The sequence below is a fragment of the Phytophthora parasitica genome (genome assembly GCF_000247585.1).
Source record: "Phytophthora parasitica INRA-310 unplaced genomic scaffold supercont2.26, whole genome shotgun sequence".
Taxonomy (NCBI): Eukaryota; Oomycota; class Peronosporomycetes; order Peronosporales; family Peronosporaceae; genus Phytophthora; species Phytophthora nicotianae.
The window spans coordinates 33193-48810 of NW_008649012.1; the positions used below are offsets into that span (position 1 = coordinate 33193).

General features: G+C 51.3%; 7 protein-coding genes across 13 annotated transcripts; 4 read left to right on the forward strand and 3 right to left on the reverse strand.

The window, feature by feature from the left end:
- Positions 1-73: 73 nt before the first annotated feature.
- Positions 74-1491, forward strand: PPTG_10996. Of its 2 annotated transcripts, XM_008907228.1 has the most exons (2): positions 74-183; positions 250-1491. In XM_008907228.1, exons 1-2 carry the CDS (start codon positions 112-114, stop codon positions 1393-1395), a joined length of 1218 nt encoding a protein of 405 aa, XP_008905476.1. In that variant the 5' UTR covers positions 74-111; the 3' UTR covers positions 1396-1491. The 2 variants fall into 2 exon arrangements, with proteins under 2 accessions (XP_008905476.1, XP_008905475.1); XM_008907227.1 differs by having other exon boundaries at positions 74-1491.
- PPTG_10997 (hypothetical protein) lies at positions 1485-2858 on the reverse strand (the record flags this gene model as incomplete). Its single annotated transcript, XM_008907229.1, has 1 exon — positions 1485-2858. The coding sequence occupies one exon, from the start codon at positions 2856-2858 to the stop codon at positions 1485-1487; it is 1374 nt and encodes a 457-aa protein (XP_008905477.1).
- Positions 2859-2984: 126 nt separating this feature from the next.
- Positions 2985-4056, reverse strand: PPTG_10998 (hypothetical protein; the record flags this gene model as incomplete). Its single annotated transcript, XM_008907230.1, has 2 exons — positions 2985-3887; positions 3952-4056. The coding sequence occupies 2 exons, from the start codon at positions 4054-4056 to the stop codon at positions 2985-2987; spliced, it is 1008 nt and encodes a 335-aa protein (XP_008905478.1).
- Positions 4057-4073: 17 nt separating this feature from the next.
- PPTG_10999 (AGC/AKT protein kinase) lies at positions 4074-7764 on the forward strand. Of its 3 annotated transcripts, XM_008907232.1 has the most exons (4): positions 4079-4110; positions 4184-4245; positions 4299-4508; positions 4576-7036. In XM_008907232.1, exons 2-4 carry the CDS (start codon positions 4221-4223, stop codon positions 6999-7001), a joined length of 2661 nt encoding a protein of 886 aa, XP_008905480.1. In that variant the 5' UTR covers positions 4079-4110; positions 4184-4220; the 3' UTR covers positions 7002-7036. The 3 variants fall into 3 exon arrangements, with proteins under 3 accessions (XP_008905479.1, XP_008905480.1, XP_008905481.1); XM_008907231.1 differs by having other exon boundaries at positions 4074-4245; positions 4576-7764; XM_008907233.1 differs by lacking the exon at positions 4079-4110 and having other exon boundaries at positions 4115-4508; positions 4576-7764.
- PPTG_22900 (hypothetical protein) lies at positions 6939-8270 on the reverse strand. Its single transcript, XM_008907234.1, has 4 exons — positions 8166-8270; positions 7883-8045; positions 7652-7817; positions 6939-7549 (listed from the first exon to the last, which is right to left on the reverse strand). Exons 2-4 carry the CDS (start codon positions 8000-8002, stop codon positions 7065-7067), a joined length of 771 nt encoding a protein of 256 aa, XP_008905482.1. The 5' UTR covers positions 8003-8045; positions 8166-8270; the 3' UTR covers positions 6939-7064.
- Positions 8271-8453: 183 nt separating this feature from the next.
- PPTG_11002 (hypothetical protein) lies at positions 8454-12543 on the forward strand. Of its 4 annotated transcripts, XM_008907235.1 has the most exons (8): positions 8454-8722; positions 8788-11335; positions 11400-11474; positions 11543-11632; positions 11704-11829; positions 11906-12062; positions 12123-12265; positions 12338-12543. In XM_008907235.1, the coding sequence occupies exons 1-8, from the start codon at positions 8640-8642 to the stop codon at positions 12374-12376; spliced, it is 3261 nt and encodes a 1086-aa protein (XP_008905483.1). In that variant the 5' UTR covers positions 8454-8639; the 3' UTR covers positions 12377-12543. The 4 variants fall into 4 exon arrangements, with proteins under 4 accessions (XP_008905483.1, XP_008905486.1, XP_008905484.1 ...); XM_008907238.1 differs by having other exon boundaries at positions 11704-12062; XM_008907236.1 differs by having other exon boundaries at positions 11906-12265.
- A 7-nt stretch (positions 12544-12550) lies between these two features.
- On the forward strand, positions 12551-15615 carry PPTG_11003 (hypothetical protein). The gene has a single exon (XM_008907239.1). The coding sequence runs from the start codon at positions 12644-12646 to the stop codon at positions 15284-15286; it is 2643 nt and encodes an 880-aa protein (XP_008905487.1). The 5' UTR covers positions 12551-12643; the 3' UTR covers positions 15287-15615.
- The last annotated feature ends 3 nt before the right edge of the window (positions 15616-15618 follow it).

The following is a 15618-nucleotide window of genomic DNA, read 5'->3' on the forward strand; positions in this document are numbered from 1 at the left end:
AAAATGGATGTACCGTTTTTGTTTTTAGGTGGACCATTTAGTGTCCTTGACCAACGACCTTCACTCTTGATCGCAGTGATTGGGCAATAATAAGGTATCGGGACAGCAATAATGAGCTCGAGGAGCAGCAAGTTCGGCACCATCAACTACTCGGTGGACGAGATGCGGCGCCTGAACGTCAAGGTGCGTGCTGTACTGCCGCTAGCGGGCGAAGACTGGCTGTGCGTGGCCTACCAGTTCAATCACCAGCGTCCGGAGGCCGTGCCCTACCGTGAAGTGGAAAGTCTCAAGCGCAAATTTAAGAAAATGTACTGCACAAGGGGCAAGTCGCTGCCCGACTACGTTATGGAGGCTAAGGAACTGCGTAGACTCATCAGCCAACGCTTGGACAAGGCAACAGCCAAAGAGACAGAGACGGAAGCGGAGCAGGGGGCGAGAGATCTAACTCTTAAGCTACGGCAGATGGAGGACGAGTATCATAGGACGCTAGAGGAGAAAGGCACAGAAGTGGCGGAAGCTGTTGCGTTACAGGAGCAAGAGTTTCAGGTTGTGACGTCGACTTCGGGAGTTATTGCAATGTTGAGGAAGAGGGTGGAGAGGAAGCGATGCTTGGTGGAGGAACAGGTGCTGAATGAGAACACTCGTGTGCGGAGAGAACGCAAGAGACGAAAGATGGAGCAGGTGCTTCAATCAATTCAGCAGGAACACTGCGGACGGGAAGTGGCGAAAAATGGAAGTGCTGCAGTGACGGAGGCAGATACAGAGGTTTTGGAGACTGGAAATCTGCCACTGGACTGCCGGCAAAGTAGGCAGAAAGTTTTATCTGCGCTGTCCAGTGACACATCTGCAGTGCCGCCATTATCAGCGTCGCCCCACCCTACGAACCAACCGAGTTCAACACAGGATACGTCGCTTTGCATGATGGAACTGCTGCTGCAGTTTATGACAGCACAACAAAGGGAAAATGCTCAACGACTTGAAGTGGAGAGAGCTCGTCGGGAACAGGAACGGCGAGAACGTGAAGCGCGTCGACAGCAACAAGAACTGCAGCGACAGCGAGAACACCGTGAGCTTATGCTCGCTATGGGAGCGTTGATGGGTGATCGCTTTCCAGATTCGCTAAAGCATTATTTAAACAGAGAAGAGCAGCAACAACAATCGGGAACTCCAACGCCTCAGAACACGAATCTAGAAAACAGTGCGAGCAGGAATCGATCCACTGAGCAAAGGTCGTCCTTGTCAACTTCGCCAATGACAACCGACCCGCGCCGTACTAAGATGAGTGACAGCGTTGAGGAGAGCTGTGTCAAAACGCGTGTAGAGCATCAGGCTGGTGTTCAAGTCGACAAATTTAACGATGCTGTAACTCGGTGTGAGGGAACTGATAAAGTTTAGCTTATCATTACATTATGAAGTAAACAATGTACTAAGTACTGATAACATTGCTATCATCCCTAGCTACCAATTTCACGCCATTTACTCGCTCAGAAATCTTGATCAGAATCCGAATTAGTTTCCGAACCCGAAGCTCCCGATCCTGAACCAGATCCAGACCCAGACCCTGCTTCAGACCCTGAGTCATCATCATTGTCAATAAGTTCTCCAGAGTCTGCAAGCGAGACCTGATCCGAGTCCGATCCATCATGAGCGTTTCCCCCGCTTGGAAGACGTACATCACTTTCGTCACTTGAGTCGTCCTCATCGCTGCTCCCACTGCCACTGCCACTGATTCCTTCGGAGCTGCTGTCCTCATCAGAGCCGGCTCTCTTCTTCACAGCCCCGCGACCTTTTTGGTTGCTCCCCGAGACACTCGCTTGACGTGTTTTCCCTCCGCTATGTCTGCTATTGTTGTTGCTCTCCATCACATCCAGCATCGAGTTCTCAATCTGATCTTCCTGTTCACCTCGCAAAATGGCCAACTCATCATCACGGAATTTCTTCTGTAATTTCTTGAGCGATCTATCGTTCTCAGCAAGTTTCTTCATCTCGCGACTATTGTGTAGATCCAGCTCTCGTTGCAAGTAGTCAAGGTTGCGGAACCGTTCACAATAGATGGCATATTGACGTTCCAGCTCCTTCTCGAGCTTCTCGTACTCGTCCATAAACGCCGGACGAACGTGTTGCAAACTCTTGAGTCGTTTCTCACTACGTTCGAGATCTGTCTGCGCCTTCTTGATCTTCGCTGCCAGAGCTTTCTCTTCAGCATCCAGCTCTACCACTTGGCGCTCGGTTAACTCGACATTCTCTTGTAGACTGACCAAGATGTCTTGGATACTTCGCTCAAGGAACTTTTGTTCGCTCGAGTTTTCGTGCTTAGTGGAGAGTGCATCCAAGAAGCGGATTGCTTGTTGTCTTGCGTCTCGGACGTCGAGTTCTGTCTCCAGGAGGTCGTAGAGTTTGGCGCCGGACTGTGTGATGTCCGATGCGAGTTGACGTGTGGCCTTGGGGTCTTTTACGCGTGACCCTAGCAAAGACTTGATCGATACTTCGTCGTCGTCGTCGTCAGGTTCCTGTTGAGCAGCCAGATCGATCCGTGAAGCCTCATACAATACACGTGCAAGTTTGATCAGCTCCTTGACAGCGAAACCATCGGCTGCGTACAGCTTCTTCGGGTTAAGACGGATACGAGCTTTAGCCAGCACTTCGGTGGCCACCTGTGTTAAAAACTCAACTCGGTCGTCCTCTGTGTCGATTTCTTCGGTGATACTGGAACTTGGATCGTATTTCTTCACCATCCAGTAAAGCAGATCCGATACCAACTCGAAGTTTGGCGTGCGGAAGTTCTCCATCGAAATGGGGCGAGGATAACCCAGGGATCGCATCATCTCCGTCAGATTTCGCAGCTCGCGGAACGACATTGTCGACTTTCTAGCAATTGGTAAACTCACGTCCTCTCAACTGCGTTATCTTGCTCTCATCCGGCACCACCAGACGCCTTCGTGTCGTTTCAAAAGATCCTAGACCTCCGCCTTTCAGACTTCATCCTAGAATCTATTCTTGCGGGTATATCTGGCCAACATTGTGGCGTTTCCAGATGTACCACCCGTGTGAATGTACATCAGCTCCCGCTCATCATGTCTGGTAGAATGTCTGGGGTACGATACGCTGCTCTTGTTTCGATTTAGCACCTCGCCAAGCACTGATGGATCTGAGAACAGCGTGTGCCAAACAAACGCGCCGTAAACGAGGTCGAAGTCCACTTTTGTTTCCTGCAGAACCTCATGGTACATGTCATACAGCGGCCACCACAGCCGTCCGAAGCGGTTTTTCCTCTTCGGAATCAATATGCGAGGCAACAACGTCGTGTGTGGCTGCAGGGATGGATCTTCGTCAATAAGCTGTTGGAACTGTTGTTGCAGGTATGCAGCGTCGCCAACACAGGGGACTGCATACAAATTGATCTCTGGGTGTAGATGTTGTGACAAATACAGCGCGGTCGTACCCGTACCGCAAGGTAACACAACTGAGAACTGCTTGCATTGTGCCAGAACGTACTCATTGATCTCTTCGGCTAGCAGCTTGACGCCGTCCTGGGCCTCAGGAAATGCTGCTCCTTGTGGCACGTACAAGCTCCTTGTACCCGATGGAGGACGCAAATCGCTGTCTAGAAACGCTGCAAAGTCGCGAGTGCGCACCAGTTCATGATACGCGTCAGGCTGGAGCTGTACGTGGCGCATGCCCAGCGTCCTGGCCAATGCCAAATTCCCCTCCACTATTTCGTCCTTGAGTTGCAACTCCCGACTGAAGTAGGTGAATGGCATGCGTCTGGCATTTGCCAGCTGCGCCAATGCCAACATGGCGTTGCTCTGTGATCCACCGAAGCTGAACAAATGGGCGTCGGCGAAAAAGGTGTCGCTCTGCCTCACGAAATAATACATTTTGCGCATCTACCAGCGTTTTTGTCAGTCAAAAAAAATGAATCATTCTCAAAATGCCGCTGCAAATTGCCACCTTGTTGCCGGCAAGATGAAACACATCGTCCCTCTTGACATGCACTCGCTGGTCACGGAACAACACTCTCGTCACTGGCGACTGGCGCCACTGCCACCCTCGCATCGTTTGTCAAAAGGGAAAGTCGCAGCAGGTCACCAATTCGTACTTTAGTGAGAGGTCTCTACAACGCGACGAGTTTATTCCAGCGACGTCGTCAGTTTCCGACTGCTGTTGCTTGCTGTGGAGGCAGGCGTCGCTCTGCGTCTCGTTCCTCCCACCTCAATATCATGCGACGCTTAAGCTCCAGAGGAGGTGCGTGTCTCTCCCCCTTGCTGCCACTACTGTGGTGCTAACTGTATGTGCAGGCGGCAAGAACTTCAGCCTCAAGAGTGAGGAGGACGTGGAGGAGCTCATGCAGACGCTGGTGGCTCAAATCCACGCTAAACTCAAGAATGAGCTCAATCTACGCGAGATTTTCATCCCAAACTCCAAAGCAGAGGCGCGCTGTAGCATCTTCGTCTCACACAACTACGCGGCGTGTCCAAAACTCTGCATCTTCATGCAACCCGGCGAAGGTGCGGCCTCATATGTTTTTATTTACCAGTCACTATTTTTTTTACCATTTTTTTTATGTTGTTGCAGGCATGCAACCGGGTATGTGGAGTCGCACGATTCACCCGAAGACAGGGTTTCAAGGCTCCATGATCCCGTACTTAAAGACAGCGATTCAGGGCGGATATGGCGTCGTGATTCTGAATCCTAGCACCAATTTCTGCATGGTAAACGGCCATCGAGCCAAGATTCTACACTCATCTACACCAGAAGCTCATGTGTCGTACGTGTGGAAGAACTACGTCGTGCCCAATGCCGCCCAGGAGATCAGCTTCATTGTCCACGACAATGCCGGTGTCTTGTTAAAGACATTTCTGTCTTCATTGAGTGGACACGAACAGCAGCGAGTTGGCGGAATTGCGTTCATTGAGTCAGCACATCAAGTCTCATCAGGAGATAGCAATGCGTTGCGTGAAATGTTGCGTGAAAAAGCTGTCAACTTCGAAGCTTCGACGGAGCCGATGTTTACAGTGATTGGGTCGTCCAAAGCGCGACTTGGATGCACGTCGTTATCAGTGGGACGCACTTCAGGTGAAGCAAATAACCGCGAGTGGACTGTACACTCGGTACAGACGTCAGCGTTTGTGTTCCTGCAGTCCATAGCCAATGGAATCGAGGAATCGCTGCACGCTATCCGCGCTACGTTCCCCAACAAGCTCATTGTGACAGTGAACCGTGCACGGCTCACTGGTCAACCCTACAACAACCCGTTTGCAGTGGTGCAGTGCGCTGGACAGAAGAAGGAAACTGTGGGCAGTCATAAGCACACGATGGATCCCGAATGGAACCAGACGTTCTCCTTTCCTGTCACATCAAGTGAAGCGAAGGTGGTTATCATCGTGAAGGACAGATCTTTCCCAATGAACACCTCACTAGGTCAAGTTGTCGTGACTATGAGTGAAGTGGGGTTGAACCGCGCAGATCGACGATGGTTTGCATTGCGAGACGAAAAGGTGGCAACATCTCACGGTAACGGAGAAGTGGAGCTGACCCTCGAGTGGGTACACGACACATTTGTTGCGCGTTCAGACTCGTTTATCCGTGGCAACCGCATGCCGACGCTGGAAGCTCAGCAACGTCCTCGTAATGGCACTGGAGATGGCGAGAACTGCTGTTATCTGTGCAAAACCACGTTCGTATTGCACCGTCGTCGATACTGTCGAATGTGTTTACGTCTGGTATGTACGTCGTGCTCGGATCGCTTGTTCCTGCCTGGATTTAGCGAGCCAAAGCGAGTATGCTCCGGATGCTGTGATCTTCAAATGATGCTGCATAATAAACTGCCTCGTATGGGAGGTCCTGGAGGTCCAGGCTCTAAGGTTCCTTCACAAGACAAACTGGATGAACACGCCCAGCGGATGGAGGCGATGCGAAAGCGTGAGGAAGCTGAAAAGCGGCCTCTTTCTATTAACGACTTTGATCTGCTGAAGGTTGTCGGTCGTGGTGCCTTCGGTAAAGTGCTGCTGGTTCGCAAGAAAGAGGGCAAGAATTCTGGTCAGATTTATGCCATGAAGATCCTCGTCAAGTCGCACATTATCAAGAACGACCAGATTGAGAATACCAAGGCGGAACAACACATTCTCAAGGAGATCAGCCACCCGTACGTCGTGCGGCTACGATACGCCTTCCAGAACGCTGACAAGCTGTATCTCATCATGGACTACTACCCGGGTGGTTCCATGTTCTACCACTTGCGTAAATCGAAGCGGTTCTCCGAAGAACGAACACGATTGTACATGGCACAGTTGCTGACGGCGCTGATGCATCTGCACAGCAAGCAGATCGCGTACCGTGATCTGAAACTGGAGAATATTCTGATGGATCCGAAGGGAAATATCGCGTTGACTGACTTCGGTTTATCAAAAGAAGGTCAGATGGTCGAAGGCGCGATTCGAGCGTCTCAGGCAGATACCGGTATGAAGACGATTTGTGGCACAGCAGAGTACATGGCTCCAGAGCTGCTGCGTCATCAGCCGTACGGAAAAGTGGTCGACTGGTGGAGTTACGGCATTTTACTGTTCGAAATGCTCACAGGACGCACGCCGTTTGTGGATCGCAATCGACGGCAAATGTTCAAGAACATTATGCAGTCTGAAGTCATTTATCCTTCGCATATTTCGCCTGTGGCGCGTTCTCTGATCTCCAAACTGCTGAATCGTGATCCTGCTCGACGTCTTGGAGGCGGCCCCAACGGCGGTCGGGATATCATGGCACACCCGTTCTTCGAGTCGATTGACTGGGACAAACTGATGCGGAAGGAGATCGAACCTCCGTTCGTCCCTGACGTGTCGAGTGTGGACGATATCACGAATGTGCCTGAAATGTTCCAGAATATGGCGGCTGTGGACTCTCCTGTCAACAAGAAGAACGGGGAAGGTCACCACTTCGACGACTTTACGTACCAAGAAGACGGATACATTATGCGTGCCACGCACAACCTAAACCAGCATCAATAAGAGAGCTACGCAATACATCGCCTGTATAATTTGTATGCTCGTGTTGCGCCGTGGCTTGGACACTCACTCCTTCTTCTTCTTCTTGGTAGATTTCTCTTCGTTACTGTCTTGACGGGGACGCTTCAGATGCGGAGGAAGACTTGGCCCGATGACCACCTCCTCCTTATCATCGTCTTCTGTTTGGTCCTTCGCGTTATCATCATCTGCTTCCACATTTCGTTTAAGATGTGGTGGTAGTTGCGGTCCAATTGAAGCAGTTCGCTCGTCGTTATCGTCATTGGCTTTAGTCGCAGCAGCAGGAGGTAGCTGTGGCCCAGCCGGACCACGAGCGACTCGAGCACCTTTATCCGTCGGTGCACTGCGCTGAAGACGACGTTCATATTCTTGCAACTGGCGGCGAAAGCTTTCGTTTGGGTTGGCTATTGGACGACGCTCAGTTACAAAAGCCAACGCCTGCTCGAAGCTCATGGAACGTAGCTTCATGAGGTAAGCTACGACCATGGACGACGAGCGGCTCACTCCTTTGTTGCAGTGCACGAGTATCCGACCTATTGTTCAAATGAAGGAGGGGAAAATACACATCACGCGCCGTACTTGGCTATCGTTAGCAATTTGACGCCCTTTGAAGTCCCCATTATCAAATGTGATACCATAGTATTTGGCTTGGTCCATGAAGGCGATACAGCCTTCCAGCACCCCGGAAATGTCCTCCGCCTTGTTGTCGAAGATGGAACAACGTCGGTACGTGAAAACTTTGTCCTTCTCGAAAAAATTGGGCACTCCAGCCACCGGATCCATTTTCTTCGGGGGCGTCACCTGAATCAGAGTTTTAGCCATTCCTTTCCGATCCGAATCTCAGCCAGAACTGCGGACGTACGTACGTTCAAGATATGAGTGATACGGAGACGCTGCAGTAGCTCCTTGTCACGCGCGTGCGTCCGCGAGCCGAGGAACACGTGCTCGAGGATCTGCGAGGGCTCCGCGTCGTCGTCCCGAGCCATCGTTTCTTGCTTTGCTAGGTCTTCGCGCCAAATGCAAAAATTACTTTAATTTGCAAAAATGTAAAAAAAAATCGAATGCAAGTTGTGCATGCATGCATTACAGTCAGTCGCTGACTCTGTGCGCTCATTCGTACTGGCAATTTGCCATGACATAAATCATTACCATAGGTCGCACAATGTGCGTCCTGTGGTTACTGCGTATTGCGGCCACTCGAATTGACCTGAAAAAACGTTGCTCGCATTCTTTCCGCAATACGCAGTATCCTGATGGCACCGAGAATGTCCTCTACGCCTGAATGTATGGATGTAGCTGGCTACTCAATCCTGCAGCGCGTACGCTCCAGGTCTTTCCAACCACTTTTTTCTGTCTGCTACAGACATTGCCGAAATGCTCTCGGCCGTTTTACTCCGTGCTTGCCCTTCAGCCCGCTCTTGAGCAGTTCCAGCATGTTCCTCGCAGCATTGACGTCTCGGTTCCAAAAATTGGCCTTGCATCCACTTTTAGTACAGCGCAAGAGTACTTCTCAACAACCACATACCAGCAACAAGCCACTCGAATTGACCTGAAAAACGTTGCTCGCATTTTCAACTGTCGCGGCCCTTCGAGGGCAAATCGGGCTCGCATTCCTATTAAGCAATGGGAGGTCGGTTCTCTCGGGTGCAGTATCGAGAGCATGACGCCGCTGTTTTGGGTCACTTAGTGCTGCTTACTCAAGTCTGGTGCGCGATCTTCTGCTAGCAATGTTCCCATTTAACGGTGCTAACGCTAAGCCGATTGTTGCTAGGGGGCTCGATGAGATTGCATACCTGTCGACAAGACTGCGGCGACTGTCGTTCAACTTTTGCCTGACTTTCCAGCAATTCGAAGACCTCGTAGGTCTTCGTAATAACCCGTTGTTCAAAACGATGCTGCATCGCTGGTTCACCACCTTCCAGAACACACACAGCAGTACCATCGTAAACGGACTTGAATTCCTAACAGCACTTGCACTGACCACTGCGGATGGGAAACTCGACGAGAAAGCAGGTGCCGTCTTTGACATTTTCGACTTTGACGACTCCGGTGCCATCACCCGCGATGAATTGGGAATACTCATCAAGTCAGCCGTTCGTGGTCTTTCTAAAGCTACAAAAGGTCTTGGTCCGAGGCTTGCAGCACTGTGTCCCATGAGTGAAGTAGCTGAGCTAACTCGCCAGTGCTTTGTGCACTGTGATCTGGATGACGAGCAAGACCTGCCTCGTACGCGCTTTATTTTGTGGGTTAAACAGACGCCAAAGATCGTGAACTTACTGCGTTGTTTCGTGCAGCGAGAGTATCTGTCAGAAGACGAGGCTGCCGTGATGATCCAGCGTTGTAGTCGTGGTATGTTGGCACGGCGCGAAGCAGCCGAGCGTCGTCTTGAGATCCAACTCGAAGTCGAGCAGGAATTATCACAAGCAGCCCAGAAAATTCAGGACGTGGTCGTCACGCGTAAAAAGAAGCGAGAGCGGCTACGACAGCAAAAAGTGGAGCAATTTGCTCATCATGGCGCGGTCTATTCGTTCGGCGCTAATTCACGAGCTCAGTTAGGTCACTCACACTTGGAACTCTCTCGACATGTAGCCTCGCCATTGCTAGCGGCATTTTTCAAGAACAACGAGTTGCGTATCTCTCGCGTAGCTTTGAGTGAGACGCATGCCAGTGCTGTGACATCCGATGGTCAAGTTTTCACGTGGGGTGCAGGTGTACCTGGTTCCTTTGGGTTTCTCTTGCCACCGCAGTTGCATAATGGTAGCAGTTTTAGTGGAGGAGGTGGGGTTATTCGCAAACAACCCACAAGAGTGGACGATCTGAACGATGCTGTTATTGTTGACTCACGACTTGGTAGCCACCATTCAGTTGCGTTAAGTGCTGGAGGAATCGTTTATACTTGGGGATCTGGTGGCTATGGACAACTCGGACACGGGGACTTTACTGTGACGGACGAGAACTCGGAGCGTAGTGATGCCATTTTCCGGTCCCAATTCGACCCTCACACAGGTAGAGAATACCCAGTGATCGATTTGCCATTGCAATTAGACTCTAGTTACTTCGAGGAGATGCGAGTGACACAAGTGGCGTGTGGTTATTACTTCACTCTAGTCGTGACTGAGGACGGCAGTGTGTTTAGCTGGGGGGAAGGATCCGATGGACAATTAGGTCTTGGCTACTCGGATTCCTTTCGAGTAGGCTTTCTGGATCCAAACATAAATGGCAGCAATTTCGTGTACATACCCTCTCCTACGAGGATCGACGCACTTAAGGAGCCTATCGAGAGTGTTGCAGTAGGTGGTAATCATGTCTTCGCTGTCGGACGTGCTCCAAAAAGACAAGTTTTCGAATGGGGAGCTTGGAAACGACGTGGTGCAAGTGATGCGCGTGAAAGTGCCTTCACACCTCTCGAAAATAGCGCACTTTCCGCCTTAAGCGTGCAGCAAATTGCAACGGGAAGGGAGCACGCACTTGCTGTAACTTCACGTGTTCAAGTATCACTTACCGTCGATCAGTTTCCATATCGAGCCAGCAGTCCTAGAGAGGAGGAAAAGAAAACAGAGGACGAGTCTCTGCGTACCATAGCGTTGTGCGCACGTTTTGGATCTCAGCCGACACAACTCTTACGTGCCATTTCAGGGTCAGTCTTCGCTCTCCCACTGCCCACCGCTGAGTTCGCTTTAGGAACGTCTTCAGCAGCTTCTGCAGCATTGAGCGCTGCAGTGTACGATCGCTCAGATTCACACATTCGATCGAGTTTAACGCGTTGTACTGGTATGATCGCACTGATTGATCGAGGGGCGTCTACGGGTTGTTGGATATCGCTACTCATAGACTCAACGCGACCGACAGAGCTGCTGGAGATCCCGTGTGTACCAGCAGCTTTTGGTCCACCACTGAACGCCACAGGTGTACGCGCACAGTTGTTCTACTCACCCGAGCGATTGTCAAGTCTGCGTTTGTATGTCCGGCCGGATGAAATCGTCGGTCGTATAGCTGTGCTAGATTTTGGCCAAGAAGATGTCGCCTTTGATGCTGATGCACTTGATGCAAGTGAACTCATCGGACGTCTTATGAAGTCTCTAGTTTCACTTGTTAAGGACGCACAGGAGGCTGGTGCTGTTGCTGTGGTGATCCTTTTTGACTTCCTTGAGGCGGATGCCTTTGCGCTTGAGGTGGATGAAGAGAACGACAACTACAAGATCCCTGCTGTCATGATACGCAAAAGTCATTATGGCGAATTGCTGCTTGAGCAGCTACAGACACCAGGAAAGAGACCCTGGTCGATTTTGTCAAGCAAAGAGGACATTCTGGGAAAGCAGGTACAGTTCAATTGATCGGATGAATCGAAATTGTGGAGTTTTGCTAACAAGATTTGGTTTGAAGATACTAACAGCGCAGAAAGCTGGAGCCAAGGCTGTGGTGGTTGCTCAGACTCGCGTTGATCCAGACGCAATAAGGGTAAGAATGCTCGTTACTTTGGTGTGTTGGCGTGCATGTTTTAACTTGTATGACTTCTTCGTTTGCAGTTGGGAATGAATGTGTTTGGTCCGGGTGAAAGTGAGAAAGCACCCAGCACTTCAGGCGTGAAGATACCCGTTATATCAATTCCCTACAAGGTAAGGAGTTATGCGATGTCATCAATGCTAGACTTGATCAATCGACTGACAATGCGTTGAATTCCGATTAGATTGGCGCCAGGATGAAGGCAAGGTTGGACGGTGTAGAGGCCGACGACTCGCAGTGTCGAATAGCTCTCACCGGATCGGGGACGCTTTATGCGTGGGGACTTGCTGAAAATGGTCGTCTTGGACTGGTACGTAGCAAATTGGGCTGTCACCGTCTAGCGCTTTTCCACGTGGATTATTACATCGTGTTGCTATCTGCCAAAGGGCGACATCGAGAACGAGAAGCTGTTTCAATCTGGATACGACGGCGCTCGGCAGAAGAGCTACCAGTTCGTACAGGACCCGGAGGTCGTGTCGGCTTTAATCTCAAAGGAGATTAGTCATATCTCTTGTGGCGAGGATCACTCCGCTGCTGTTTCCAGTACGTTCCTCTGGACTGAAAGTACATCGTTGACTTTGCCCTAACATTTTAATTCTTTAGGCGATGGCACGTTGTATTGCTGGGGCAGCGGGCGAGACGGGAAACTTGGCACCGGGTCCTTAGACGATGAAGATACTCCCGTGACAATCGATGCGCTATCCTCCGTCAAGGTTGCTCGGGTAGAGTGCGGCGTCAGACAAACGGTACGTGTCACTTCAACTTAGAAATGGCTACACTTCAGAAATGCCCATTAACATCTTCATGCATATCCGCAGCTGGTAGTCACTCAAAACCCTTCACTACAGAGCACATAGCATTGCATCGTAATGATCGATGTAGCTGATCAATGCCTTGCGCCGCTGTGTCGCGCAGGTTATCGTATATATCAATGGTCAGTGCCACATTCCAAATTCCGACGCAAAACGAATCTCAGGAATCAGAAATCCTTGTAAGAAATTCGCAAAACTTCACAAAATTTCACTTAAACAACGGCCAATCAGATTGCCGCTTCTCATCTCGCGGTTTTGTCCAGTCATGCGTCAGATCAGCGACCCAGCCATTATCCCTCAAACCTCAGGACGATGGCTCGTGGCAAGAAGAAAGGAGGCCGCCGCGGCGACGACTCGGACTCGGACGATGCCAAGACTGCACCTCCCGCTGCCCCCGCTTCGGTCGGCGAGACCGACAAGAAGGCGGCTCGTAAGGAGAAGTTGAAGGCACGTAAGGCCCAGCGCCAAGCCGTCAAAGCCAATGAGGAACAGGCCAGCCAACGCACAACCTCGGACGCTGAACAGGACGACGACGACGAGGAAGACCCGTACGCGCAGGTGGCAGCCAGCATGAACAAGAAGAAGAACAAAAAGAACAAGAAGAAGGCCGCTGTGAACTTCGCAGCGCTGGTAGACGACAGCGAGAGCGAGGAGGAGCAGGACGAGGAGGACGAGGTGGACGAGTACGCGCAGGTGGCTGCTTCTATGAGCAAGAAGAAAAACAAGAAGAAAGACAAGAAAAAGCAGCAAGTTGTGGAGAGTGAAGAGGAGGAAGAGCAGGACGAGGAGCAGGACGAGGAGCAAGACGAGGAGCAAGAGACCAAACCCGAGCCTGTGGTGGAAAAGAAGAAGGACAAGAAAGACAAGAAGAAGAGCAAGAAAAAATTGATCTCGTCGGACCTGTTTTTCGATCCCGTGGGCCAACCGGAGGAGGACGACAAGAAAGACAAGAAGAAAAAGAAGAAAAAATCCAAACTCCCCTTCGAGACCAATGATGACGATGAAGAGGATGATGAAGACAGCGGGAAAAAATCCAAGAAGTCCAAGAAGGATAAAGAAGGTAAACGTCTCAGCAACAAGGAGCGCAAGCGTCTCAAAGAAGAGCAAGAGCGTCAGGAGCGTGAGGAGGAATACCACCGAGCTGCTAACCCCATGGACGGCGCGCAGTTCTCGGTATCGCAGCAGGCCTTTACGGAGGACTCGAACTGGGAGAACGCTACAGACATCCACATCGAGAACTTCAGTATTAACGCGCACAACAAGTTGCTGTACGACAACGCATCGCTGCACATTAACGCAGGCGGTAAGTATGGTCTCGTGGGTCCCAATGGTCAGGGTAAGACCACGATTTTGAAGATGATCGCACTGGGTGAACTCAAGATCCCGCCCAAGATCGACTGTCTGTACGTGGAGCAGGAAGTCGTGGCTGATGACACGCGCGCCGTGGACGCCGTGCTGAAGGCTGACGCTGAGCGTTGGGCTCTGCTCGAGGAAGAGAAATTCCTGCTCGCTGAGCTGGAGACCAAGCAAGACTCGGCTCTGGACGACCGACTGAACGAAGTGTACGAGCAGCTGTCGCACATGAACGCGTCTGCTGCTGAGGCCCGTGCACGTCGTATTCTTTTCGGTCTGGGTTTCGACTCGGCCATGCAGGAAAAGGTCACCAAGGATTTCTCCGGTGGTTGGCGTATGCGTATCTCGCTGGCCAAGGCGCTGTACGTGGAGCCGACGCTGTTGATGCTTGATGAACCGACGAACCACTTGGACCTGAACGCTGTCATTTGGCTGGATGATTACCTGCAGAAGTGGAAGAAGACGCTGCTTGTAGTCTCCCACGACGCCGATTTCCTGAACAGTGTGTGTAGTGAAGTGCTGCACTTGGAGAACAAGAAGATTGCGCACTACAAGGGCAACTACGACATGTTCCGTGAGATGGAGAAGCAGAAGCGTAAGCAGATGGAGAAGGCCTGGGAGAAGCAGCAGAAGCAGCTGCGTAACCTCAAGGCTTCGGGTAAGTCATCCAAGAAGGCTACGGAGATCGTCAAGAAGAAACGCGAGCCTGGTGCTCGTTCAGCCAAGAAGAAGGCAATGATGCCGGACGACGCAGCGGACGCCAGTGCCCCCATGGAGCTGTTGGAACGACCAAAGGAGTACATTGTGCAGTTCAGCTTCCCGGAGACGACGATCGTATCGCCGCCTATTCTTGAAGTGCGTGAGGCCAGCTTCCGCTATGGTGAGGGTCCGTATTTGTTCAAGAATACGGACTTTGGTATCGACACGACGTCGCGTGTGTGTATCGTGGGTCCCAATGGTGTGGGTAAAAGTACCCTGCTCAAGATGATCACGGGTGAAGTGACTGTGACGGAAGGAGAGGTGCGTCGTAACCCGCGTGTGCGTCTAGGTATTTACAGTCAGCACTTTGTGGACAAGTTGCCTATGGGCGAGACACCGGTGGAGTATCTGCGTCGTCTGTTCCAGGATCAATCGTACCAGCAGGTGCGTAACTTGCTCGGCAAGGTCGGACTGGAGGGTCACGCACACGAGATCAAGAACCGCTTGCTGTCTGGTGGTCAGAAGGCGCGTGTGGTGATCGCTGAGCTGATTCTGATGCGTCCGCACATTCTGATTCTGGATGAGCCGACGAATAACCTGGATATCGAGTCCATTGACGCGCTGTGTGACGCTATTCGCGAGTTTGAAGGCGGCGTGGTGATCGTGACGCACGACGCGCGTCTGATTGAGTCGACGGAGTGTGTGCTGTGGGTGTGTGGCGACCAGGACGTGGTCGTGTACGACGGATCGTTCGAGGACTACAAGCAGTCGATTCTGGATGATCTGCACAAGCAGGCCCAGGCTGAGGAGACGCGTCTTGCCGAGAACGCTGCTAAGAAGGCTGAGGCTCGTGCGCAGAAACTCAAGGGGCAGTCGGCTGCTGCTGTCGAGGCTGAGGCGTAAATCGCTGCAGTCTGGTAGCTATAGTGGCGAGGGTTTGCTGTGTATAGCTGGGAATTTAGACGCGCGAATCCGTTGGCGGCGCATAACTGCATATACATGGAGATTGTTCATCAGGTTGAGGTGGCCATTTCGCATCCGCCGCACGCTCACAAATGATAGTGATGTATGCCACACTGATATGACTTTAGTGACGCGTCATTGTTTCGAGGAAAAGCTCAACAATGGGCCTCTCTATTTTAGTCATTAGGAGAAATTTATCTGACAGAAATTTCAACTTGACCAAATTGACCTCTAATATTGAATTTACCTGACACAAACGATATGTGGTAGTC

Bases quoted from the DNA above. Each gene is read 5' to 3' on its own strand.
- PPTG_10996 (XM_008907227.1), top strand. From the start codon at position 112: ATGAGCTCGAGGAGCAGCAAGTTCGGCACCATCAACTACTCGGTGGAC.
- PPTG_10999 (XM_008907231.1), top strand. From the start codon at position 4,221: ATGCGACGCTTAAGCTCCAGAGGAG. The intron at 4,246-4,298 runs GTGCGTGTCTCT...CTGTATGTGCAG, and splicing joins ACGCTTAAGCTCCAGAGGAG to GCGGCAAGAACTTCAGCCTC. The intron at 4,509-4,575 runs GTGCGGCCTCAT...ATGTTGTTGCAG, and splicing joins CTTCATGCAACCCGGCGAAG to GCATGCAACCGGGTATGTGG.
- PPTG_22900 (XM_008907234.1), bottom strand. From the start codon at position 8,002: ATGGCTCGGGACGACGACGCGGAGCCCTCGCAGATCCTCGAGCACGTG. The intron at 7,818-7,882 runs GTACGTACGTCC...ACTCTGATTCAG, and splicing joins GTATCACTCATATCTTGAAC to GTGACGCCCCCGAAGAAAAT. The intron at 7,550-7,651 runs GTATCACATTTG...TTTGAACAATAG, and splicing joins GGACCAAGCCAAATACTATG to GTCGGATACTCGTGCACTGC.
- PPTG_11002 (XM_008907235.1), top strand. From the start codon at position 8,640: ATGGGAGGTCGGTTCTCTCGGGTGCAGTATCGAGAGCATGACGCCGCT. The intron at 11,336-11,399 runs GTACAGTTCAAT...TTTGGTTTGAAG, and splicing joins AGGACATTCTGGGAAAGCAG to ATACTAACAGCGCAGAAAGC. The intron at 12,266-12,337 runs GTACGTGTCACT...GCATATCCGCAG, and splicing joins AGTGCGGCGTCAGACAAACG to CTGGTAGTCACTCAAAACCC.
- PPTG_11003 (XM_008907239.1), top strand. From the start codon at position 12,644: ATGGCTCGTGGCAAGAAGAAAGGAGGCCGCCGCGGCGACGACTCGGAC.